Genomic DNA, 27,482 nt, shown 5'->3' on the forward strand with positions numbered 1-27,482 from the left:
ATAGTGTATTGAGCTTTGAGTACCTGGTTGAGCTAGGAATTATCTCCCCTAAAAAAGAACTGGGAAAAAAGGGCTGGCGTACCGAAAGGGAAACTATGAGGAGATGAATAAATTCCTAAGGGATATACAATGGGACACAGAACTCAGAACCAAGTCCGTACAAGACATGATGGACTATGTCACCCAAAAGTGCCTGAAGGCTGTAAGCAGGTTTATCCCGGCCCGACAGGAAAAAACCGAGAAGCAAAAGAAGAATCCGTGGTTTAATAGGGAATGTACGAAAGCAAAGGAGCTGAACAAAAGGGCATGGAGGAACTTCCGTAATAACAGAACACCAGAAAGTAGAGAGATACCAGAGAACCAGGAACGAGTATGTTAGTGTGAGAAGAGCAACTAAGAAAATGTATGAAAATGATAATTGGTTCGGTCTTGGCTAATAAAGCCAAGACCGAACCAAAGCTACTACACAGTCACATCAGGAGGAAGACAACAATGAAGGAACAGGTGAAGAAACTTAGGATGGATGAGGACAGGTACATAGAGAATGACATAGAGGTGTGTGAAGAACTCAACAAAAGGTTCCAGGAGGTCTTTACAATGAAACAAGAAGTGACGGCGCTAGGAGAGGTGGCAGCAAACCAGGCGACCTTGGAAAGGTTCGAAATTACAAGAGATGAGGTCAAGAAGCACCTATTGGAGCTGGACGTGAGAAAAGCTGTTGGGCCGTGAGTGTACTCACAAAGTTGTGCTTGCGGGGGATGAACTCTGGCTCTTTCGTCCCACCTCAAACACGGTGTGTGTGTGTGTGTGTGTATTCACCTTATCTACCCTATCAGTATATGTGTGTATTCACCTAGATGTGCTTGCGGGGGTTTAGCTCTGATCTTTCGGCCCGCCTCTCAACCGTCAATCAACTATTTCTACTACTATTTTTTTCTTCACACCACACACACACACACACCCCAGGAAGCAGCCCGTGACAGCTGACTAACTCCCAAGTACCTACTTACTACTACGTAACAGGGGCATAGGGTGAAAGAAACTCGGCCTATCGTTTCTCGCCGGCGTCCGGGATCGAATCCGGGACTACAGGATCACATGTCCAGCATGCTGTCCGCTCAGCAACCAGCTCCAACCCCCCCCCCCTCCCCACATACTGGTGTGTGTGTGTGTGTGTATTCACCTTATCTACCTTGTCAGTGTATGTGTGTGTGTGTGTATTTACCTAAATGTAGTTTACCATGAATTTCCAATCTTAAATCTGACTATTCATTTGATGTCAATTGTCATAAAAAAATTTAATTGAGTCTGGTATTGTAGCAGTCACAGTTAACTGTGATGTTTAAATCCAATTATTGGATGAATGGAAACTTGATGAAGTGCAATTATGAAGAGTTCTGAATAAATTTTTAATTTGTTTGACCGTTTGGCATGATTCCGCTGAAGGCTTTTTCTGTTAAGTAACTGTGGATAAGAATTGCCTATATTGGCCTGTTTTTTTACTAGATTTGTCAAGGTCATCAGGTAAAATTGGGTTGTTTGAATTAGTGTGTTTTATGTGAATGAAACTAAATTTGTGAGACAATTTAACGAGAAACATTAAAAAGAGGATGCGTTAGTCTACCTTAATCTCCGTTATTATTGGTAACGAATTGTCGGAAATCCGATACATAAATGTTAACATAGTAAGCATCATCGATGTAGTTAATTTTCTATAGTTAGCCATTAACAGAAACTTTAAAGAGAATGGGAGATTTTGTGATGTCATCACAACAACACGTATATATTAAACTACAATTATTCCTTAAACAACAGTCTCATGTTTGAACTTAATAACAAAATATTTAATGGGACTGAATATAAATAAATACACCATAAAGTATAGCTTAGCTCCCTTAATCCCTAAGATAGAATATTTGGGAAAAATAGTATTGGAACAGACTGCGGGAAGTAGCGGTGAGTCATGCGCTCATAGACAGAGAGAGAGATTGTAAACAAAGTCGGGAGACAGCGTGTCTCCCTGAGGTTCGCATTCGCGGCACTACAGACGTCTGAAATTAGACCGCTCAACAGTGATCCAGCCACAGCGATCTCTACATTAACCATAAGAAGTATTGTATCCGGTAAAACAAATTGTGTATATGATTGTAGTGGCCATTATAAATGGTGTGCATGGTTTGCCAGTTGACCAAACGTATGTGGGATAATCCTAGCAGGCAGTTTGTGCTCTTAATTAGTGATTATTTTTTTTTTTTTTTGTATTTACTTCAGTATTGAATTATTATTCTAAGTGGACTGTATTTTAAATTGAGCCTGCCAGTTTTACCTGCACCTAGTTGGGAGTAAATGTGGACAACTTATCCCATAAATTGGGAGGTGATAATAATTGGCTATAAACATTTACCGTTTGCTTGATATAAATAATACCACATATGGTGTTAATTAGACTACAGTATTTGTTAGTACTACAGTTATTTACTGTGTTAATGTAATGTAAATGGGTGACCTTAGCCACCCATTTACATTACATAGGTGGCACACAACCAGACCATCATCAGATTTCTCTGGTTATGGTCTGATTGTGTGAGGAGATTATATGCTCCTTGATGGCTCCAACGTCTCTTTCTAGGCGATAAACAATGCACAAACAACAGGGCTTCATCAAGAAGCACATAATCTCCTCACACAATCAGGCCATCACCAGAGAAATCTTAACAAGCAACACAGAAATCATCGATAGATACAGCGACAGCAGGAAGCTCGACATTAGCGAGGCCCTACACATCAAAAACTCAACACCAGCAATCAACTGCCAATTAATACATAATTACATTCTACCCACTTCAAGACCCCGAACCAACACAGAACCAAAAAGAAAAAATACGCAATAATTCATGTTCTGACTATGTAAAATTATCTTTACCTCATGATTACCCATTTGTTCGTGTTTTATCACCCAAAACCATATATAAGCATGAAACAGAGAACATAAAAATTTGTCTCTGAAAATGTGAGAAATCTCTTACAAAACGCTTCTAGGCATCATACAATAAATAAAAATGTGAAATGAAATTTGGAGAGTTAATTTTTCAGTTACCCTCGACAGTGAAGAAAAAAGTAAGAAATATTGAGAAGATTCGTGTTAAAATCTTAAAATCATTGATCTTACCCTTTCAGTCATCTTCAACAACATATATATATAGCCGTAAATATATACTTATATATATATATATATATATATATATATATATATATATATATATATATATATATATATATATATATATATATATATATATATATATATATATATTGTGACGGTAACGCGTTGGTGTTCGGCTGTTCAAAGCTAGGGGTATGGCCTCGTCACATAGTATAAAAAAAAATAGAAAATCTGGAACTTCGTCTGTGGTAAGGTAAGGAGAAGACACACAAAACACAAGTAAATTTTAACAATGAAATTTTAATTACGTTAAATAAACAAAACATGAATAAAATGGACAAACAAATTTGTATAATAAAATCAATCAAAATAATAAGAATAATTAAATGACAATGAAAAGTTACGTTAAGACAAGTGAGCAAAATAACAAGAAGTGCAATATACAAGTAAATGAGAGGTGCGGGAATATTGGCTTTAAGCTATCACCTCTCTTAGTACACGTACACCAAAGCTTACGTCTAGCAGGGAGAAGTGTTAACTGTGTGAAAGCACTGAATATTCTGAGGACTGAGGTCGTGGCGGCCCCAGACATCAAGTAGTATGGGGGGGTGGAGTGTAGTGGCAGCCAGACCGGCGACCAATCAGCGAGGAGCCGGCAGTAAGACAGGTAGTTTGGCGGTTTGAGTCTGAGCAGGTGTTCCTGGCTGCATACGTTTTGCGCTCTGGCAAACCTTGCTGGTGTTGTTGTCGTTGTTGGACATTTCTTCCATAGTAGTTTTATATAGATGTAACGACGTATTTGTGGAGGGAAGAGCAGGCTCAATCTCTTGAAGGAGATTATCGTCACAATGTATATATATATATATATATATATATATATATATATATATATATATATATATATATATATATATATATATATATATATATATATATGGCAACCCATCCACCGGTTTAGATGGTACCTATTGTGACGGTCGTCAATATTGTATTGTGACGGTCGTCACGAATTCGTATGTACTTTGCTTTTTAATAGTAGTATTCTGACTAATAAGGAATTCTTTTAAAATAAATGCAGTTAAAAAACAACCTTAAATATTCCTAGGCCTAGCACATATATGTACTATATTAGGCCTCAGATATTGTGTATTAGGCCTAGGGATGTTATGTTAGGTTAGTTTGTTAAAGCATCACAAGTAAGAAATAGTTTTCCGGTTTGTCCAAAACAATAGTTCAGATTTCTAATTTCGTTGTACGTCGGTTTATTCTATGATACTCATCGTTACTTTAAGCACTACCAAAACAGGAGGATGGGCTGATACATGGATATATCCTGGATCATGGTGGTGGTGAAGCTACCCTCATGGCGCCACAACACTCACACAACCACTACCACTAAGCAACTACTACTAAGAAAGCGTCCCAATGGCCAGGAATTACTTAGAGAAGCGTTTCACTGATCCATGATGTCATAACAATCAGGGTGCCACCACCACCAGAGTACCATCACCACAAGTGTACTGTCACCACAACCAGTATACCACTACTACCACCAGTGTACCACCACCACCACTGGAGACCACCATGTTATAGGATTCGGCCACTAGCCAGCAGGGGGCGCGGAGGTGCCCGCCTGTGCTCCAGTTGTTGCCCGGCATGCTTGGTGGTTGGTGGACGTCGTTTGTTGACGTGGAATGAGTGATGGGGGCCCCGCCTCCCCCCATTTTGCTGTGCGCTCGGTGGGTCTGAAATTTACTGGACTGGCCGATTATCCTGCTGTAGAGTTAGTACTGTGTGATATGCTGTGTGTCTCCGTAGATGCAATCTATGGTGTGGAATTGGTGTCTTCATGTCAAGCTATTGTGAAGTTTGCGAGGAGGAAGCTTACAGCGGAGTTTTTACGACATTACGCGGGGCGGTCCTTGCCCCTTCTGGATGCTGCTGGTACAGTGGTTGTCACGGACAGTAGTGGGGCCATCACCTTTATCAGTGTGCACGGTGCGCTCCTTGAATTTCCGGCAGGGCTGCTGCGGCGATATTTTGGACAATTTGGTGCTATCTTGAGTGTGAGGCTCAATCTGGTTTCCTCCGGGAAGCTTAAGGGTGTCCGGACGAGTATCCGCACTCTGAGGATGTGGCTGTGATCAGATATCCCGTCCTTGGTGCGGCTCATGGGGTATTCCATTTGGGTATATACTATGACCGTCAGCTTCACATGTGTTTTCGCTGTGGGTTGTCGGGCCAGTTAGCCGCTGCCTGTTCGGTGGATGTCGTTCCCCAGATGAATCTCTTTCGTGAAGAAGATTTCTCGCTGTTGGCTGTGGAGGAGGCCCCGGTGGATGCAGTTGTGGACGTGCCCTTGGCTGATGTGATGCGCCTTGCGTCAAACCTGCTCCTAGTGAGGCTTGTGCTCCGGTGGTTGTGCCGTCCTCGGTTGGGTGTATTGCTGCTGATGGCATTCCTGGTGCTGATGTAGTTCACCTGGATGATTCCTCTCCGTCAGTTGTGCCTGCTCCTTCGTCTTCTGCATCTGTCCCTCTGACTTGTCCTGCGGCTCCTGCCTCTGCATTCCCACTCCATGTCCTGGCTACGCTGGGAGTTTTTACGGCATTACTAGCGGCGGTCCTCGGTTGTGGGGTCTCCTGCTGTGATGGGACTGGTCCCCGCTGTCGTCGAGGCTGCTGACGTCTTGCGCTGAGCAAATGTGCGCCCCCCCCCCCCCCCCTCTGCAATTCCCATGCTTCTGGTTCTGCCTCTTGCTCTTTAGATGTGCTGCCGGGTCCCAAGCGTTCTCGGCATTTCTCTTCTTCTACCTGGGCTGATGTGGGGTATTTTAACGTTCGTGAGTCTGCGAGTGTCGGTGAGGTGGTCCCTGGGCGGTGTTCTCGACTACGACGGTGATGGCGGAGGTTCTCGCCCGTGCTGCTGCCACCGGTGATAGAACCTCCTGTAGAAGGTTCCCCGCAGTGGGGGGTGGTCCCTCCTGTTGTAATTGGTAAGGTTGATGGTGTGGGCCGGGGCCTTGTGGTGGACCTGCGGAAGGATGTTTGACGAGGGGATTCTGAGCCAGAGCTTGTCCCTGTGGATGCTGTTCCAGATTTGGTCGTTGTGGGGTTGTCCCCTGTGGAGCCTCCTCCCGTGATGTTGTCGGCGGAGTCCATCCCCCCGCCCCCTATTCAATCGGCGGCGGAGTTGCTGGCTCTTCGACCTTCGTCATCGGTTTCACCATCTTTGGTGCGGTCGCCACCGGCTGCGGCGCCACCTGCTGAGGTGGTTGTGGAGTGTATGGAGCACCCACGTCGGCGTGGGAACGATCGCCCTACCAATGAGGAGTGGCTGCTTTAGAATAATTACGTTCTTGGTATTCAAGGAATGAGTTTCCAGAGAAATATATGCATGGGAATTAGTGACATTGTTCATGTTTTTCCCGGTTCCTGTATGTTCCGGTGTTTTGTTCCAGTGCATGTCCATGTGGCTGTGGTGTTTGTGGCTGCGCGTGCGTGCACGCGCAGCCACAATACGCAGTCACAGCCACATACGCACGTGTGTATGTGTTGTTGGTTTCTTTATTTTCCGGTTCCTGCGTTTTTGCTTCTGGATGTATGGTTGTGGTTTTTGTTTTCCGGTTCCAGCATGTTCCGGTGTGTGTCTGTGTGTGCAGTTCCTGCGAGTTCCGGTGTTTTTCATGTATGTGTTGGGTGTGACTGTTTTTCATCCCGGTTCCTGTGTGTTCCGGGTCTGTGTTCACCTGTGAGTTGGGGTATGTGTTTACCTGTTACCTTTCTGGCTTGCTTTGTCCCAACTTGCTTTACGATGTTTTTTTTTTCTTCATTCCCCCTGTCACTGGCTAATTTTGAATGTGGTTTTCCATGTGCACCCTTTGTGCTCTCTGTGTCCTTGCCCTGTTTTCTGTGTTGTGCTTGTTTTGTATTTCCTTTTGAGTTGCTATTTATGTGATATTCCTGTTATTGCCATTATGATTTGGGCCGTGTTTGTGGCCCTTGTGGATTCCTTTCTGCTTATTTGTCCTGTTCTTTGTCATGTTTTTTGTAAGTTTTTTCTTGTATGACCACCACCACCCCCCCCCACCACTAGTGTACCACTACCACCATCAGTTTACCACCACCAGTGACCACCACCACCACCACTAGTGTACCACTACCACCATCAGTTTACCACCACCAGTGACCACCACCTCCACTAGTGTAACACTGTCACTGCACTACTACCACTGTGTACCACTATCACTTCCAGTGTACCACTGCCACTTGAGCACCAACTACCACAGTGTACCACTGCCACTTGAGCACCAACTACCACAGTGTTCCACTGCCACTTGAGCACCAACTACCACAGTGTACCACTGCCACTTGAGCACCAACTACCACAGTGTACCACTGCCACTTGAGCACCAACTACCACAGTGTTCCACTGCCACTTGAGCACCAACTACCACAGTGTACCACTGCCACTTGAGCAGCAACTACCACAGTGTACCACTGCCACTTGAGCACCAACTACCACAGTGTACCACTGCCACTTGAGCACCAACTACCACAGTGTACCACTGCCACTTGAGCACCAACTACCACACTGTACCACTGCCACTTGAGTACCAACTATCACAGTGTACCACTGTTACTTGAGCACCAACTACCACACTGTATCACTGTCACTTGAGCACCAACTACCACAGTGTACCACTGCCACTTGAGCACCAACTACCACAGTGTACCACTGCCACTTGAGCACCAACTACCACAGTGTTCCACTGCCACTTGAGCACCAACTACCACAGTGTACCACTGCCACTTGAGCACCAACTACCACAGTGTACCACTGCCACTTGAGCACCAACTACCACAGTGTACCACTGCCACTTGAGCACCAACTACCACAGTGTACCACTGCCACTTGAGCACCAACTACCACACTGTACCACTGCCACTTGAGTACCAACTATCACAGTGTACCACTGTTACTTGAGCACCAACTACCACACTGTACCACTGTCACTTGAGCACCAACTACCACAGTGTACCACTGCCACTTGAGCACCAACTACCACAGTGTACCACTGCCACTTGAGCACCAACTACCACAGTGTACCACTGTTGCTTGAGCACCAACTACCACAGTGTACCACTACCACTTGAGCACCAACTACCACACTGTACCACTGCCACTTGAGCACCAACTACCACACTGTACCACTGCCACTTGAGCACCAACTATCACAGTGTACCACTGCCACTTGAGCACCAACTACCACACTGTACGACTGCCACTTGAGCACCAACTACCACAGTGTACCACTGCCACTTAAGCACCAACTACCACAGTGTACCACTGCCACTTGAGCACCAACTACCACAGTGTACCTCTGCCACTTGAGCACCAACTACCACAGTGTACCACTGCCACTTGAGCACCAACTATCACAGTGTACCACTGCCACTTGAGCACCAACTACCACAGTGTACCACTGCCACTTGAGCACCAACTACCACAGTGTACCACTGCCACTTGAGCACCAACTACCGCTAAGAAGTCTGCTCAAGTTTGAGCCACGGAGGGCGAGTTAAGTAAAAAATTTAAATATTAAACTTCATTCAAAATTCTTTACAAGTTACAGTGAAAAAATATAGCAAAGAGAATATTACAGCATGTTACATAATTGTTAGACTTCTCTGTGGCTGAGGGACTCTGGCATACAGGTCCCAGGGACTGTATCGTGAGTGACTAGCCAGCAGGTCCCAGGGACTGTATCGTGAGTGACTGGCCTGCAGGTCCCTGAGACTGCATCGTGAGTGACTGGCCGGCAGGTCCCAGGGACACTCGTAAGTGTCAGGCTTGCAGGTCCCAGGGACACTCGTGAGTGACTGGCCTGCAGGTCCCTGTGACACTCGTGAGTGTCTGGCCTGCAGGTCCAAGGGACACTCGTCAGTGTCTGGCCTGCAGGTCCAAGGGACTGTGTCGTGAGTGACTAGCCAGCAGGTCCCAGGGACTGTATCGTGAGTGACTGGCCTGCAGGTCCCAGACACTGAATCGTGAGTGACTGGCCTGCAGGTCCCAGAGACTGTATCGTGAGTGACTGGCCGGCAGGTCCCAGGGACACTCGTGAATGACTGGCCTGCAGGTCCCAGGGACACTCGTGAGTGACTGGCCTGCAGGTCCCTGTGACACTCGCGAGTGACTGGCCTGCAGGTCCCTGTGACACTCATAAGTGACATTCCTGCAGGTCCCAGGGACACTCGTGAGTGACTGGCCTGCAGGTCCCAGGGACACTCGTAAGTGTCATTCCTGCAGGTCCCAGGGACACTCGTGAGTGACTGGTCTGCAGGTCCCAGGGACACTCGTAAGTGTCAGGCCTGCAGGTCGCAGGGACACTCATGAGTGACTGGCCTGCAGGTCCCAGGGGACCGGCAATGGTGGCCGAATGAGATAATGTGAGTAAAGTAAAAGTAATCAAACTTTAATATTTGAAAATATAAATAAATAATAAAATATTATCACTCCTTCAAAAACTTCAGCTGATGACAATAACGAGTGATAATATTGACAGCGACGACTATTTGAATTACCATATATTCTCTGTTATAGGAATCAAACTAATTTCATTAAAAATAAACTTATACTTTATATATATTTGTTATTTTACATTTAATAGTTTTTGTTATAACTTGGAATATATGCTTTTTTATGTAATTTTATACACATTAAATAAACAATATAAATAATTGTGTAATAAAACCTTTGTTTTATAAAAACAATTACAAAGAGAGATTAAGAAAACTTTCTTTACAATTAGTGAAAGACTGAGAGTTAGGTTTGACCCGACTTTGACCCGACCTGCTTTACCCTACAGAGTTCTTCTCTGAGTTGAAGAACTGAGTTGAAGAACTCTGTAGGGTAAGGCAGGTCCTAGTCAACAACGGCTTCTCCAATGGTTTCGTGGAAGACATCATAAGAAGGAAAGTGAAACGCCAAGCAACCTCTGAAGAGACAACTAACACAACACCTATACCCCCTATTAGACTATTTTACAGGAACTTCTTTTCCACAGCTCATAAAACAGAGGAAAGGGTCCTGAAAGATATGGTTAATAGAAACGTTATCCCTACAGACAAAAATCAGAAGATACAACTGACGATTTACTATAAAACCAGAAAAACGGCCAGCCTACTTATGAGAAACTCTCCAGACACAAAGCAGAACGCTTTAAAAAGAGACCAACGTCATCTATGCCTTCAAATGCTCTCTTGGGGACTGTAGGCCTCAAAAAACCCAGTATATAGTCAAGACAACAACATCTCTTTCCAGGCGTTTAACGATGCATAAACAACAGGGCTCCATTAAGGAACAAATAATCTCTTCCCACAAACAAACCATCACCAGAGAAATCTTAGCAAACAACACAGAAATCATCGATAGATACAGCGATAGCAGAGCATTTGACTTCCACTGGTGCAATACATCAATTATCAACCTGGTGAAACTTAAATCAAGAATCCATTAATTTACCTAAGGTTTCAAAATTAATACGAATAAGGCCCATGATTAAATTTTATTAAAACAAGTTAAATCTTTATCACATGGAAAGGCAAAAGATCAAATTTAAGATCACATTAAAAACGTCAAAGGTGCATAGATCTTTATTACGAAGATGAGTCACAGGTGAAAAATACGTCAGTAAGTGTCATGGATCTGGAGACTCTTTCAAGTTCGAGTCAAAATGTGAGTATGTCAGAGCGTAACAGAGCACCACCAAGGTCACCTCAGTGTGAACCTGTTGATGGTCATATATGGTACACAGTGTAGCGCCCTGATCCCTGGATACGGTACACGGTGCTGCACCCTGACCCCTGAATACGGTACACGCTGTAGAGCCCTGACCCCTGGAGAACTAATATCTTACCATATCTACAAAATCACCTTTCTGGAACGGCTGATATGATGGAAAACACGTTTAAATATAATGGGTCCATTATCTCTGTATTCCTGTTCCATTAGCCGGATTAATCTTGCAAACATTCTGAATGTAGATATGGCGCGCAGAGACCTAGTGTGTTAGAACATGTTTAATATTACTGCTTCCTGAGTGTACAATGCATTTACAGTAGGAGACCTGTTGGAGATTATTCACATATGTGTGCATGCTTGTGTATGTACTTAAGTATGTGCTCGTGTGCTGGTATCCATGGTCGTGTTTTGCTTGCCTTTGGATGCATATACTTCCATGTATATCTGAAAAAGTTGGGAAAAATATGGCTCTTCCCGCACCAGCACTACTTAAGGTATGACACACGCAACACATTACCGAAGAACATCAAGGTTTACTGCCTCTCTTGTATCGTAGAAACATTTTGGTATTTTTACATTCTTGCGTTTCAAGGGAAGTGAGTGGCTCGAGGGCTGTACCTGATAGATGACGATCTTTCAAAAATTAAGGTGAACGTTGGAACACACCGAGGCGTTATTGATACAGCATTTTAGGAATGTATGGAAAGAGAAGACGGCGAGTAATGGCATGAATGAGGTTGAAAAGTATGGAAGAAAGGAGTAACATTAAGACCCGAGTATTCTGTTGATATTTGTGAGGAGCTCCGAGTGGCTCCAGCCTGGTTATCTGAGTGGTTGTCTCGGTGATCCAGCCCCCGGTGGACCAGCTGGGAGACACTGCCGTGGCCTAGCTGGCAGACACTGCCGTGGCCTAGGTGGCAGACACTGCCGTGGCCTAGGTGGCAGACACTGCCGTGGCCTAGGTGGCAGACACCGCCGAGGACCAGCTGGCAGACACTGCCGTGGCCTAGGTGGCAGACACCGCCGTGGACCAGCTGGCAGACACTGCCGTGGCCTAGGTGGCAGACACCGCCGTGGACCAGCTGGCAGACACTGCCGTGGACCAGCTGGCAGACACCGCCATGGACCAGCTGGCAGACACTGCCGTGTACCAGCTGGCAGACACTGCCGTGGCCTAGGTGGCAGACACCGCCGTGGACCAGCAGGCAGACACTGCCGTGGACCAGCTGGCAGACACCGCCGTGGGCCAGCTGGCAGACACTGCCGTGGCCTAGGTGGCAGACACCGCCGTGGACCGGCTGGCAGACACTGCCGTGGACCAGCTGGCAGACACCGCCGTGGACCAGCTGGCAGACACTGCCGTGTACCAGCTGGCAGACACTGCCGTGGCCTAGGTGGCAGACACTGCCGTTGCCTAGATGGCAGACACTGCCGTGGACCAGCTGGCAGACACTGCCGTGGCCTAGGTGGCAGACACTGCCGTGTACCAGCTGGCAGACACTGCCGTGGCCTAGGTGGCAGACACTGCCGTGGCCTAGGTGGCAGACACTGCCGTGTACCAGCTGGCAGACACTGCCGTGTACCAGCTGGCAGACACTGCCGTGTACCAGCTGTCAGACACTGCCGTGGACCAGCTGGCAGACACCGCCGTGGACCAGCTGGCAGACACTGCCGTGTACCAGCTGGCAGACACTGCCGTGGCCTAGGTGGCAGACACTGCCGTGGCCTAGGTGGCAGACACTGCCGTGGACCAGCTGGCAGACACTGCCGTGGCCTAGGTGGCAGACACTGCCGTGGCCTAGGTGGCAGACACTGCCGTGGACCAGCTGGCAGACACTGCCGTGGCCTAGGTGGCAGACACTGCCGTGGCCTAGGTGGCAGACACTGCCGTGTACCAGCTGGCAGACACTGCCGTGTACCAGCTGGCAGACACTGCCGTGTACCAGCTGGCAGACACTGCCGTGTACCAGCTGGCAGACACTGCCGTGGCCTAGGTGGCAGACACTGCCGTGGACCAGCTGGCAGACACTACCGTGGCCTAGGTGGCAGACACTGCCGTGCACCAGCTGGCAGACACTGCCGTGGCCTAGGTGGCAGACACTGCCGTGTACCAGCTGGCAGACACTGCCGTGGCCTAGGTGGCAGACACTGCCGTGGGCCAGCTGGCAGACACCGCCGTGGCCTAGGTGGCAGACACTGCCGTGTACCAGCTGGCAGACACTGCCGTGGACCAGCTGGCAGACACTGCCGTGGACCAGCTGGCAGACACTGCCGTGGCCTAGGTGGCAGACACTGCCGTGGACCAGCTGGCAGACACTGCCGTGGAGCAGCTGGCAGACACTGCCGTGTACCAGGTGGCAGACACTGCCATGGACCAGCTGGCAGACACCGCCGTGTACCAGCTGGCAGACACTGCCGTGTACCAGGTGGCAGACACTGCCGTGGCCTAGGTGGCAGACACTACCATGGGCCAGCTGGCAAACACTGCCGTGGCCTAGGTGGCAGACACTGCCGTGTACCAGCTGGCAGACACTACCGTGGGCCAGCTGGCAGACACTGCCGTGTACCAGCTAGCAGACACTACCGTGGGCCAGCTGGCAGACACTGCCGTGGACCAGGAGGCAGACACTGCCGTGGCCTAGGTGGCAGACACTGCCGTGTACCAGCTGGCAGACACTACCGTGGGCCAGCTGGCAGACACTGCCGTGGACCAGGAGGCAGACACTGCCGTGGACCAGGAGGCAGACACTGCCGTGGACCAGGTGGCAGACACTGCCGTGGACCAGGTGGCAGACACTGCCGTGGACCAGGTGGCAGACACTGCCGCGGACCAGCTGGCAGACACTGCCGTGGACCAGGTGGCAGACACTGCCGCGGACCAGCTGGCAGACACTGCCGTGGACCAGGAGGCAGACACTGCCGTGGCCTAGGTGGCAGACACTACCATGGGCCAGCTGGCAAACACTGCCGTGGCCTAGGTGGCAGACACTGCCGTGTACCAGCTGGCAGACACTACCGTGGGCCAGCTGGCAGACACTGCCGTGTACCAGGTGGCAGACACTGCCGTGGCCTAGGTGGCAGACACTACCGTGGGCCAGCTGGCAGACACTACCGTGGGCCAGCTGGCAGACACTGCCGTGGACCAGGTGGCAGACACTGCCGTGGCCTAGGTGGCAGACACTACCGTGTACCAGCTAGCAGACACTACCGTGGGCCAGCTGGCAGACACTGCCGTGGACCAGGAGGCAGACACTGCCGTGGCCTAGGTTGCAGACACTGACGTGTACCAGCTGGCAGACACTACCGTGTACCAGCTGGCAGACACTGCCGTGGACCAGGAGGCAGACACTGCCGTGGACCAGGAGGCAGACACTGCCGTGGACCAGGTGGCAGACACTGCCGTGGCCTAGGTGGCAGACACCGCCGTGGACCAGCTGGCAGACACTGCCGTGTACCAGCTGGCAGACACTGCCGTGTACCAAGTGGCAGACACTCCCGTGGACCAGCTGGCAGACACTGCCGTGTACCAGCTGGCAGACACTGCCGTGGACCAGCTGGCAGACACTGCCGTGGACCAGGTGGCAGACACTGCCGTGTACCAGCTGGCAGACACTGCCGTGTACCAGCTGGCAGACACTGCCGTGGACCAGGTGGCAGACACTGCCGTGGACCAGCTGGCAGACACTGCCGTGGACCAGGAGGCAGACACTGCCGTGGACCAGCTGGCAGACACTGCCGTGGACCAGCTGGCAGACGTGCGCACTAAAAGCATATGCAAATCTGGTGAAAGACAACCCAACTAAAGAAGAAATTGTTGGTTACCTGAGCAGCGTCCCGGGTGATGGTAACCTGAGCAGCGTCCCGGGTGTTGGTAACCTGAGCAGCGTCCCGGGTGTTGGTAACCTGAGCAGCGTCCCGGGTGTTAATAACCTGAGCAGCGTCCCGGGTGTTGGTAACCTGAGCAGCGTCCCGGGTGTTGGTAACCTGAGCAGCGTCCCGGGTGTTGGTAACCTGAGCAGCGTCCCGGGTGTTGGTAACCTGAGCAGCGTCCCGGGTGATGGTAACCTGAGCAGCGTCCCGGGTGTTGGTAACCTGAGCAGCGTCCCGGGTGTTGGTAACCTGAGCAGCGTCCCGGGTGTTGGTAACCTGAGCAGCTTCCCAGGTGTTGGTAACCTGAGCAGCGTCCAGGGTGTTGGTAACTTGAGCAGCGTCCCGGGTGTTTGTAACCTGAGCAGCGTCCCGGGTGTTGGTAACCTGAGCAGCGTCCCGGGAGTTGGTAACCTGAGCAGCGTCCCAGGTGTTGGAAACATGAGCAGCGTCCAGGGTGTTGGTAACCTGAGCAGCGTCCCAGGTGTTGGTAACCTGAGCAGCGTCCCGGGTGATGGTAACCTGAGCAGCGTCCAGGGTGTTGGTAACCTGAGCAGCGTCCAGGGTGTTGGTAACCTGAGCAGCGTCCCGGGTGTTGGTAACCTGAGCAGCGTCCCGGGTGTTGGTAACCTGAGCAGCGTCCAGGGTGTTGGTAACCTGAACAGCGTCCCGGGTGTTTGTAACCTGAGCAGCGTCCCAGGTGTTGGTAACCTGAGCAGCGTCCCAGGTGTTGGTAACCTGAGCAGCGTCCCGGGTGTTGGTAACCTGAGCAGCGTCCCGGGTGTTGGTAACCTGAGCAGCGTCCCGGGTGTTGGTAACCTGAGCAGCGTCCCGGGTGTTAGTAACCTGAGCAGCGTCCCGGGTGTTGGTAACCTGAGCAGCGTCCCAGGTGTTGGTAACCTGAGCAGCGTCCAGGGTGTTGGTAACCTGAGCAGCGTCCCAGGTGTTGGTAACCTGAGCAGCGTCCAGGGTGTTTGTAACCTGAGCTGCGTCCAGCGTGTTTGTAACCTGAGCAGCGTCCCAGGTATTGGTAACCTGAGCAGCGTCCAGGGTGTTGGTAACCTGAGCAGCGTCCCAAGTGTTGGTAACCTGAGCAGCGTCCAGGGTGTTGGTAACCTGAGCAGTGTCCAGGGTGTTGGTAACCTGAGCAGCGTGTCAGGTGTTGGTAACCTGAGCAGAGTCCTGAGTGTTTGTAACCTGAGCAGCGTCCCAGGTGTTGGTAACCTGAGCAGCGTCCAGGGTGTTGGTAACCTGAGCAGCGTCCAGGGTGTTGGTAACCTGAGCAGCGTCTCAGGTGTTGGTAACCTGAGCAGAGTCCTGAGTGTTTGTAGCCTGAGCAGCGTCCCAGGTGTTGGTAACCTGAGCAGCGTCCAGCGTGTTGGTAACCTGAGCAGAGTCCTGAGTGTTTGTAACCTGAGCAGCGTCCCAGGTGTTTGTAACCTGAGCAGCGTCCCAGGTGTTGGTAACCTGAGCAGCGTCCCAGGTGTTGGTAACCTGAGCAGCGTCCAGCGTGTTGGTAAACTGAGCAGTGTCCAGGGTGTTGGTAACCTGAGCAGCGTCCCGGGTGTTGGTAACCTGAGCAGCGTCCCGGGTGTTGGTAACCTGAACAGCGTCGTGAGAGGCGCACTTGTTTGATTCCTTAGGTGTTCTTATCTAGTTGTACTTGAGAGGATTGAACGGTGGCGTTTTGGTCTCGCCCCTCAGCTGTCAATCAACTGGTGTTTAATTCCCTAAACTTTTTTGGTTCTATCACATCCTAATTTGAAACTGTCTATGGAGTCTGCACCGGCCACCTCACTTCTAGTCCATTTGTTAACTACTCTAAAACTGAGAAAATCTTTTTGGTTTCTCTTTGGCTCATTTGGGTACTCAGTTTCCACCCGTGTCCCATTGTTCGTGTATAACGCATAATAAATAGTTAGTTTTTGTCTACCCTGTCAATTTCTCTGAGAATTTTGTAGGTGGTGAACATGTCTCCCATTACTTTTCTGTCATATAGGGAAGACAATGCTTCAAATAAGCATTCTTTCTGGTTCGTGGTTTGCTATAGCTGGGACAGGCATTCTACCCAGCCTGATGTAGTGGTTCCTATAACCTTTCCTCCTGCAATAGCAGATCCTAGTCTCTCACCTCTCCTGCAATAGCAGTTCCTGGCCTCTCACCCCTCCTACAATTGCAGTTATTGGCCTCTAACCCTCCTGCAATAGCAGTTTCTGGCCTCTCACAACTCATGCAATAACAGTTCTTGGCCTCTCACTCCTCCTGCAATAGTAGTTCCTAACCTCTCAACCCCTCCTGCAATAGCAGTTCTTGGCCTCCCACCTCTCCTGCAATAGTAGTTCCTAACCTCTCAACCCCTCCTGCAATAGCAGTTCTTGTCCTCTCACACATCCTGCAATAGCAGTTCTTGGCCTCTCACCCCGCCTGCAATAGTAGTTCCTAGCCTCTCACCCCTCCTGCAATAGCAGTTCTTGGCCTCTCACTCCTCCTTCAATTGCAGTTCTTGGCCTCTCACCCCTCCTGCAATAGTAACTTTAGGTGACCTCCAGTAATATCCCCGACTCTGAAATAACTCCTCCAGGACCCTGAACAGTTCTGAAGTACTGGAGGCAAGCTTATAACTCTGTTATAATGGAAGTAAGTCGCTTGCCTGATCTTCATTAGTTTCTCCTGACCTCTCAGTGCTCTACTGGTCCTAGTCGTAGCACCTGCTATGTGACAGGGGCTCTTGGCCTGGCATTCAGTTTGCGATAACGGCTTCAGACATCTCATCCGGTTTGCGACAGCGACTCTTGACCTCACGCTTGGCCTTTGAGGACGAGGTCAGGCCTCTTGCCTGGTGTACAATAGCGGATCCAATCACTTTACTGGATAGAAAGCGTCGGCTTATTGCACGGTGTGTGATGGGGCTTATTGCACGGTGTGTGATGGAGAGAGCTGGCCTCTCAAGACACTCTGGCTGTAAGAGTGTCATAGCCCCGGAGGCAGTGTGCGGATACACACTTCAGGCACGCTGTCTCGCCCCCTTTCTTTATCTCTTCCTCTCTCGCTCTTTACACTCTCTGACACCAGTCATATTGGTTGATGGAGGTCATACGCCTGCCCGATGAAGCATCACATTATAGTAATGACGCAATACACGCCATTTATGACACGGTATTTCGATAGATGATGTAATATCCCGATAGATGAAGCAATATCCTCATAGATGGTACAATATCTCGATAGATTACACAATGTGTCTTACAAAGGACGTACTACCTTTTCCCAATAAAGCACTTGATATTATTGTTGGGGTTTGCTGCCTAAGAATGAGGCAATACAAGCAGTGAATGACACCGTTTACTATTAGATAACAGAAGAACTTCACTCAGTACTTTTCTGAGTGACTTGGAGCTTTTTCCAGTGTGTTTTTTTTTTTAGATATATACAAGAGTTGTTACATTCTTGTACAGCGACTAGTACGCGTAGCGTTTCGGGCAGGTCCCTGGAATACGACCCCCACGAAGAATCGTTGTTACAACCAAGTACACATTTTACTGTTGCGTTAAACAGAGGCTACAGTTAAGGATTTGCGCCCAGTAAATCCTCCCCGGCCAGGATACGAACCCATGACAAAGTGCTCGCGGAACGCCAGGCGAGTGTCTTACCACTACACCACGGAGATTGGTGTTGTGGTTTTGACTGTGGTGTAGTGGCTGTGGTTTTGTTTTTCAAAGTGAGTTCAGTGTCTTTCTTTTCAGTTCTCAATGGCTTAACTTTTTTTTTAATCAAGTTTACTTACCGGTTTCTAAAACTAATTCATATCTCACAGAAATCACATAGCTGAAAAACTCTTCCCCGAAATATTCTCAATCTCAAAATATACTTTTTGATCAACTCACACAAAAGACTTGTTCTCAGAAGGCAATTACACTCACTCGTATTCAAACTTCTGCAAGAATCTTTATTTTTCACGAGTTCATAATCCACTCACTAGTCAATCTTAGTTTAGTTAACATGTTTGCCAGCACATCTCTTCGCAAATATGCTTTAGTATATCAAGTTCTCAGTGAAATATTTATTCTCACCCAGAAGGTGATGTTATTTCCATTATCAAAATAAGCCAACTAAGGTTTATTATGATACATGATTGCAAGATTCCCCCTTGTAGGTTATTGCTCAGTCAATCTCAATTTTTACCTTTTTGACTCATTCTGCAGGAATATTTTTAATAAATTTTTCATATGACAAAATACCTCAAGCTATCTTCACACAGTTCAACCATTTATGTTTCCTCAGCCTATCTTTACTACGAGAAGCATTACTCACACTTCTTCCACATATCAGAAGCTGTTTGTTGGGACATTTTGAGGAAGTTTTTCTATTGACATTGTTAATTTAAAAAAATGTTGATTTTGTCATTCTCGACGAACCTATGCTCTCTTCTAAGAGAGCTTAGAAGAGAGCTTAGAGAGCCTATGCTTCTCTTCTTCTCTCAACGAAATCTTTATAATTTTTTTTTTCAATGAGGCCATGTTCCCACACCTAACATTATAATAATTCCACTAATAAGTGCATCATTTCTTACACTTGAAATCAACTCTTGAATGCAAAGCAATGTTTCAAACAAGTGTAAAAAAAAACTAAAGCATGTTTATCTTCCTAACCATTAACACCAAAGTATTTCACATCTTGATGGATAGTCTAAAGATATTGATATAATATTTGTTAGGCTTGAAATATTTAGTCCTAACATATAAACGCCTACACAACCTCTCTACTCAATGCACGTGTTATTTTTACTGCAAAAACGAGTAGCTTGACATTTTAACCTACAAGACCTACTTTTAACCAAACATTTTGTTAGTATTCACTGTACACCGATGCTATATCAGTTTAATAATCAGTCATCAGCTTGTATTTTTGTTCTTTCACAAGACTATCTGATATTTCAAGAGTCAGTTTATATCAAACGTTGAGTGTTATGTAGTCACATTTAGTTGGGGTTCATTGAAAAAAAGTGTGTTTCCTGCGAGCTAACTTCTCAATTTATCCTTCTCTCTGCAGGATGATTCTGTATTCTCGCATTATCTTATATATGGAAGGGACATGTCGTACATTTTAATGAAAGTAGATTTTTCACATGCTTTGTAGCAAAGTTCTTCCCGCATTTTTCGAGGCTTGGCACGATTGGTCCGATCCGGCCCAATATATTTTCATGGTTATATTTGATTATTTTTAAACACTTGGTATTGTAAAAAAATGCATGTGCTTAGCAGAGGTGACGAGATGGTAAAACTTCAACCGCACCGTTATCTTGAGATGATGATTTGAGGTTATCTTGAGATAATTTCGGGGCTTTTTAGTGTCCCCGCGGTCCGGTCCTCGACCAGGCCTCCATAGGCCTGGTCCGTACGACCGTAGCAAAATTAATGATGACATACCATATATTCAAGAAAAAAAGATCTGATGGACTAGTTAATACCACAAAAAATGAAAGAATAGCTTTGCTACAAAGCATGTGAAATGTCTACTTTCAAAAACGTGTGCGGCTTGTAATTTGCAGATATGAGATACTAAGTGCGAGAATATAGAATCATCCTGCAGAGAAAAGGCTAACGTTTTTAAGGTGGTGATGTCACTGAAAAAAATGAATGAAAAGAAACAATCACTGAAAAAAAATGAATAACTGAAAAATAACCGGGGGTCAGGATAGAGATTTGGATGGGACGGATGGAAAGAAATGGTGCCCAACCACTTAAGACGGTCGGAGATTGAACGCCGACCTGCATGAAGCCAGACCGTCGCTCATCCGTCCTGCCCAATGGGTGGAAATTATTCTGACTGTGTTACGGCCACTATGGGACGCAACCGGGTTCTTTGCTGGAGGAACCAAAGTACTAGTATCCGACCCCAAGTCGGTAGTGGCTTTCAAGGAGTAGGCGTGGTAATGCAAGTAAAATAACATGGGGGGGGGGGGGTGGAGTTGAAAGGAATACGACACTTCATCCTTTATCAATATATTCACATATTATCACTTTCCCATCACATGAAATAGAATCATAAACGAAGTATTACTACACTGATATATACACATGTGTCGCTCTCTTAGGACACTAAGCGCTCCTCGATGCTCATGCAATGCAGTCTTGTCAACATCCGCGTTTCCTCAACACACAGTACCGTCCTCAACCAGTACTGGGTACACCAACGAGTCTACCCTAGCCATGGGCCAGCCTATCTACAGTCTCACTAGGTGCTCCTTGTGAACGCCCTCAATCACTCTCCAGCCTGGTGCTGGCAGAGAACATCAGCCTCGCGCTGCTGGGCCTCTACACGAACAAATACAAAGGTAGCGAACCCCTGGCAGGAGCTTCTTGCAACTAGCGAGTTACACTCCTCCGTAGACCGTTACTGTCAGTCGTCTCTTCCTCTAGCCAGTCCCGGCATACGCCGAATTCTGTCACTGCCACTTCACAGGCAGACAGCAGATACTATCAGTTCCTCTTCGGCGGCGGCTTACTGCTCACGTAAAACAGAATGAAGTAGAGAGATAATAGGCTGCCCTAGGTAGACTGTCTTCGTACCACTACAGCCCTACGTCGCCTCTGTGGATACAGACACGTCATCAGTAAACTGGCCGGTACTTGGGACACTAGGAAATACCACATACGGACTCTGACATTGACATACAACTTCTATCACGATAGATGGCGCTGATTTCCAGGCACCGCCTCACCAGAGGTCAGCTACAGCGACTCTTCGGGTGACCAAGGCAGGAATCTAGCCTCTTGCAGGTATCATACTGCCACCACCAGATGGCGTCGTCCATTTAGTGGGGGTTTAGAGAGCACACTCAAAGATGGCATTGACGTCGCTGCTCCATGCTCCGACGATGGAGTCGGGTTCGTAACACTCTGCAACTCTGAAGAAATATATAAAGAGTGCCAGTAAAGCTAGTGACTGTCTTTGAGAAAGTGTGTGAAAAGATTGAGTTTGAGAGTGGGAACTGAGTAAGCGATTGCGAATTTAGCAAGTTTGTGTTTGAGAATTAGTGAGTGTGAATTGCGTACATGTGTCATTGTGATTGAGGAAGAGTAAGATTTGTGTAATGAAATAATGTCAAATGTTGTGACAATGGATATGAATGCGCAAGATTTTGATAGCATGTTAAGAAAGTACAATGGTAAGTGCATTTTGTGTAGGAGTGTGTTGATGGCGTTTGTGTTAGAACGGGGAGCACAATTGCGCGCGTAAGAAATGACTTTTGCATGTTTTGTGTTTTGCATGAAAATATATAAAAACAAGGAAGAGAGTGTACGTGAATTGTATAGAGATTGAGTAATTTGAGCATGAGGGTGTACTCACCTAGTTTTGCTTGCGCGGGTTGAGCTTTGGCTCTTTTGTCCCGCCTCTCAGCCGTCAATCAATTGATGTACATTTTCCTGAGCTTCTCGAGCTCTATGATATCTACATTTGAAACTGTGTATGGAGTCACCCTCAACCACATCACTTCCTAGTGCATTCCATTTACTAACTACTCTGACACTGAAAAAGTTCTTTCTAATGTCTCTATGACTTATCTGGGTACTCAGCTTCCACCTGTGTCCCCTTGTGTGCATACCAGCTGTGTTAAATAATCTATCCTTGTCAACCCTGCCAATTCCCCTGAGAATGTTGTATTAGAATTATTAATCTTACTTTTTTGGTCATATTTAACAACATATGTTTACAAGAAAAACTGCTTCCAAAATAAACTAATTGGAAACAATTAATTGAAAATAAAAGAAATCACTTGGCTTATTAGGCAAATCGGGCCTTGCATAGTAGGCCGAGTACGACGTTCTGGCTACTAAGTACAACATTATGTTGCAACCCGTTCTCGCAAATTTAATAAGTCAATATTGACTTATTAAATATGTGCATAGGTGACATACTTAACATAATAGTTTCCCTTGAAAAGCTTCATAGAAAACACCGACCTTACCTAACCTACTTAGTATGTTAAGATAAGCATCTTATTGCTTCGTAATTACAATCATTACCTAACCTATACCTATAATAGGTTAAGTAACAATTGTAATTACGAAGCTATAAGATGCTTATTTTTAACATACTAAGTAGGTTAGGTAAGGTCGGTGTTTTCTATGAAGCTTTTCAAGGGAAACTATTATGTTTAGTATGTCACCTATGCACGCAACTAATAAGTCAATATTGACTTATTAAATTTGCGAGAACGGGTTATATATATATATATATATATATATATATATATATATATATATATATATATATATATATATATATATATATATATATATATATATATATATATATATATATATATATATACATATATAAATTACATCAAGAAATGTCTATAAGTGGAAATGTCTGCTGTCAGCAATACTCCTCACGAAACGTCTCTGGCAACACGGTCAGCTGGGCGTTTCAAAGTTCATTACTGGCTCCTTGCAAACAAGCTACTACCTCCAGGATCACTAACATCACCACATCACCACACATATGTTCCACCACCATCAAACCAACATGAGCTCTTGGCTCCTAGCCTAACACTGTCACTTAGACAATAAAATGATAAGTAGAAATGTTCACAATATATAAAATACCCTAGCTTGCATAGATCAAAAGGGGTAAAGGGTGGGACAATTATCTAACTTACTTCATTCCAACCACGAAGCCGACTCGTCCTCTGTTGAGGGATGTTGAAGATCCTGGTCCTGGCTTCTGGTCTCCTGACGATCAGTTCCCACACACACAGGTTCCTCCGTCGTCCTCGTGGTATCGCATCCTCGCCGTACTCACTCCCGACCGGTACTGCCTTCCTCCACCTCTTCTTCGGGGTACTGGAGACAGGTACCTCCGTTTTCGTCCTCCACTCTCACTGGCACTGCCGACCCTTGTAGTCCAGCACAGTTCCCTTCGCCTCACTGCCAGTAGATTCGGCCAGACCGTAACTTCTTGCTTGATATGTGTAACGCGGTCCGCTGGGCGTCCCAAAGATCTCCAGCCCCAACGTTCGTCCCTGCTGCAGAATCATGATAGAGCTCTTGGCTCTCTAATCCGGCCCGTCCTCGTTTCTGGACACTCCACGGAAGTTGGATGCCTCCCAGACTGTCTGCAGTATCGAAGCGAAGCTTAAATCTACTGGTAAGGGCTCTCTAGATCCGGAGCGCACTCGAGCGCGTCCTCAGTCTAGGGCGGCTCGGGACGTACTCTCTCCCGCCCAGGCGCCAGCTGCCCCAAAAGCCCTCCGCCTCGTGACCTCACACCGCCAGAGGGCTCTCGTCATTGGTCATTTCCGGCACGAAACCTTACCTGGCCAATCAGGTGCCGGGAGGAATCACGACGCCTTGGCGGAAAACAGGATGGCTCGGCGCCATCTTGTGCCCCAAAAATCGTAAGCCCCTTGCATTATCAAACTTAACTGGCCATTTTACAGCCAGCTTAATTATGCTCCACGCTTTCCCACACATGAATATGTTCCCTGAACATCAGAGAATACTCAGGTTACGGAGATATGACTCTTTATATATATATATATATATATATATATATATATATATATATATATATATATATATAGATATATATATATATATATATATATATATATATATATATATATATATATATATATATATATATATATATATATATATATATGTTATTAAATATGACCGAAAAAGTAAGATTAATAATTCTAACACAAATTTTCTCAATCTTTCGTACATTACGCTTCACTGTTGGAGGTAAATCAAAAATCACTTCTCCAAAATTCATTTTTATTTCTAGTCTGACGCGACACGGGCGCGTTTCGTAAAACTTATTACATTTTCAAAGACTTCACAAATACACAACTGATTAGAACTTACGTATCTCTGATTTTATATCTACATTTGAGTGAGGTGGGAGGGGTGATGTGGCATTAACACAAGACAGAACAAGAGGGGATATTAATAGGGTATTAAAAGTATCAACACAAGACAGAACAGAAACAATAGGTATTGAATAGAAGTGTTTGTAGAAAGCCTATTGGTCCATATTTCTTGATGCTTCTATATTGGAGCGGAGTCTTGAGGTGGGTAGAATATAGTTGTGCAATAATTGGCTGTTGATTGCTGGTGTTGACTTCTTGATGTGTAGTGCCTCGCAAACGTCAAGCCGCCTGCTATCGCTGTATCTATCGATGATTTCTGTGTTGTTTACTAGGATTTCTCTGGCGATGGTTTGGTTATGGGAAGAGATTATATGTTCCTTAATGGAGCCCTGTTGCTTATGCATCGTTAAACGCCTAGAAAGAGATGTTGTTGTCTTGCCTATATACTGGGTTTTTTGGAGCTTACAGTCCCCAAGTGGGCATTTGAAGGCATAGACGACGTTAGTCTCTTTTAAAGCGTTCTGTTTTGTGTCTGGAGAGTTTCTCATGAGTAGGCTGGCCGTTTTTCTGGTTTTATAGTAAATCGTCAGTTGTATCCTCTGATTTTTGTCTGTAGGGATAACGTTTCTATTAACAATATCTTTCAGGACCCTTTCCTCCGTTTTATGAGCTGTGGAAAAGAAGTTCCTGTAAAATAGTCTAATAGGGGGTATAGGTGTTGTGTTAGTTGTCTCTTCAGAGGTTGTATGGCTTTTCACTTTCCTTCTTATGATGTCTTCGATGAAACCATTGGAGAAGCCGTTATTGACTAGGACCTGCCTTACCCTACAGAGTTCTTCGTCGACTTGCTTCCATTCTGAGCTGTGGCTGAGAGCACGGTCGACGTATGCGTTAACAACACTCGTCTTGTACCTGTCAGGGCAGTCGCTGTTGGCATTTAGGCACATTCTTATGTTTGTTTCCTTAGTGTAGACTGCAGTGTGGAAACCTCCGCCCTTTTCCATGACTGTTACATCTAGAAAAGGCAGCTTCCCATCCTTTTCCGTCTCGTAAGTGAAACGCAGCACGGAACTCTGCTCAAATGCCTCCTTCAGCTCCTGCAGATGTCTGACATCAGGTACCTGTGTAAAAATGTCGTCAACATACCTGCAGTATATGGCCGGTTTCAAGTTCATGTCGACTAAGACTTTTTGCTCGATGGTACCCATGTAGAAGTTTGCAAACAGGACACCTAGGGGAGAACCCATGGCGACCCCATCTACTTGCTTATACATGTGCCCATCCGGGCTCAAGAAGGGTGCCTCTTTAGTACAAGCTTGGAGTAGTTTCCTCAGAATACTTTCTGGCATGTCAAGAGGAGTACAGGCTGGATCACGATACACTCTGTCGGCTATCATTCCGATTGTCTCGTCCACAGGTACGTTGGTAAACAGCGATTCTACGTCCAACGAGGCTCTTATCCCTGTGGCCCGTGTGCCCCGCAGTAAGTCCACAAATTCCTTTGGAGACTTCAGGCTGAAGGCGCAAGGAACATAAGGAGTCAGCAGGCCGTTGAGTCGCTTCGCCAGTCTGTACGTGGGTGTGGGTATCTGGCTAATGATTGGCCGAAGTGGGTTTCCAGGCTTGTGCGTCTTGACATTTCCATACGCATATCCAGGTTTATATTCCCCAATGATCTTTGGCAGGTGGAGTCCGGATTTCTTGGCGTTCACAGTTCGATCAGTTTGTTGACCTTTGCTTTTAATTCGGCTGTAGTGTCCTTCGTTACCCTTTGGAACTTAGTTTGGTCAGAGAGTATGATGTTCATTTTCGCCAGATATTCGTCTTTTTTAAGAATGACATATATTGGCGACTTGTCACCTCTCCTGACAACTATCTCCTTGTTCTCACGAAGGCTTTTAGCTGCCGCTTTAAGCTCGGGGGACAGTATGGTGCTTCTGTAGTTGCCTCGATTCTGTCCTCCTTCTGCAATAAGTTCTGCTTGTAAGGTATCTTTGGTAGTGACCTTCTTTTGTGTCTCTAGGTCGAATATGTCGTCCAACAGAATTTCCAACTCTACTTTCCGGGCCATTTCACTCGGTCTGGACATAACATGACAGTTTATGCCCAGATTTAGGAGAGTGACTTGGTCCTCAGTGAGGTTAATTCCTGCAAGGTTCAGGAAGCCATCTCTTGGTCGTGGAATTGCCATAGGTCCTCCATATAATGTTGTTAGTTTCTTGATAATCCTTGTTTCAGTGCTGAGGTGATGTTGGTCTGTGAGGATGTCGAGGTGTTGTTCAATGCGGGTACGGATACTATGGTCGATGTTGCTATTTCTCCACTCGTTTGTAGCATGAAGTAGTTGCGTTTGTTGTCTTTGATTTCATTCTCTGCCTTGTATATCTGATCACGAATCAGATCCTTGCGATATTTTATCGTGAAGGCTTGATTCCTTGCTGCTGGGTCGTACACTTTAATATTAGTATATTTTGGTAGCAGTCTTTCCTGTAGATATATGTTATTAAATATGACCGAAAAAGTAAGATTAATAATTCTAACACGAATTTTCTCAATCTTTCGTACATTACGCTTCACTGTTGGAGGTAAATCAAAAATCACTTCTCCAAAATTCATTTTTATTTCTAGTCTGACGCGACACGGGCGCGTTTCGTAAAACTTATTACATTTTCAAAGACTTCACAAATACACAACTGATTAGAACTTACGTATCTCTGATTTTATATCTACATTTGAGATATAAAATGGAAGCAAGTCGACGAAGAA

General features: G+C 46.5%; 1 protein-coding gene across 1 annotated transcript in view; it reads right to left on the reverse strand.

Annotated features, from left to right (window-relative positions):
* Nucleotides 1-6,335: 6,335 nt before the first annotated feature.
* LOC138353046 (paternally-expressed gene 3 protein-like) overlaps nt 6,336-27,482 on the reverse strand; it is a 77,086-nt gene continuing 55,939 nt past the window's right edge. The window contains exons 2-5 of the mRNA XM_069305684.1: nt 16,139-16,435; nt 15,734-15,976; nt 15,059-15,355; nt 6,336-6,482 (exon numbers count right to left, since the gene is read on the reverse strand). Coding sequence (XP_069161785.1) covers nt 6,336-6,482; nt 15,059-15,355; nt 15,734-15,976; nt 16,139-16,435 — 984 coding nt within the window. The remainder of the gene's footprint in view (nt 6,483-15,058; nt 15,356-15,733; nt 15,977-16,138; nt 16,436-27,482) is intronic.

The sequence above is a fragment of the Procambarus clarkii genome, chromosome 56, assembly GCF_040958095.1.
Source record: "Procambarus clarkii isolate CNS0578487 chromosome 56, FALCON_Pclarkii_2.0, whole genome shotgun sequence".
Lineage (NCBI taxonomy): Eukaryota > Metazoa > Arthropoda > Malacostraca > Decapoda > Cambaridae > Procambarus > Procambarus clarkii.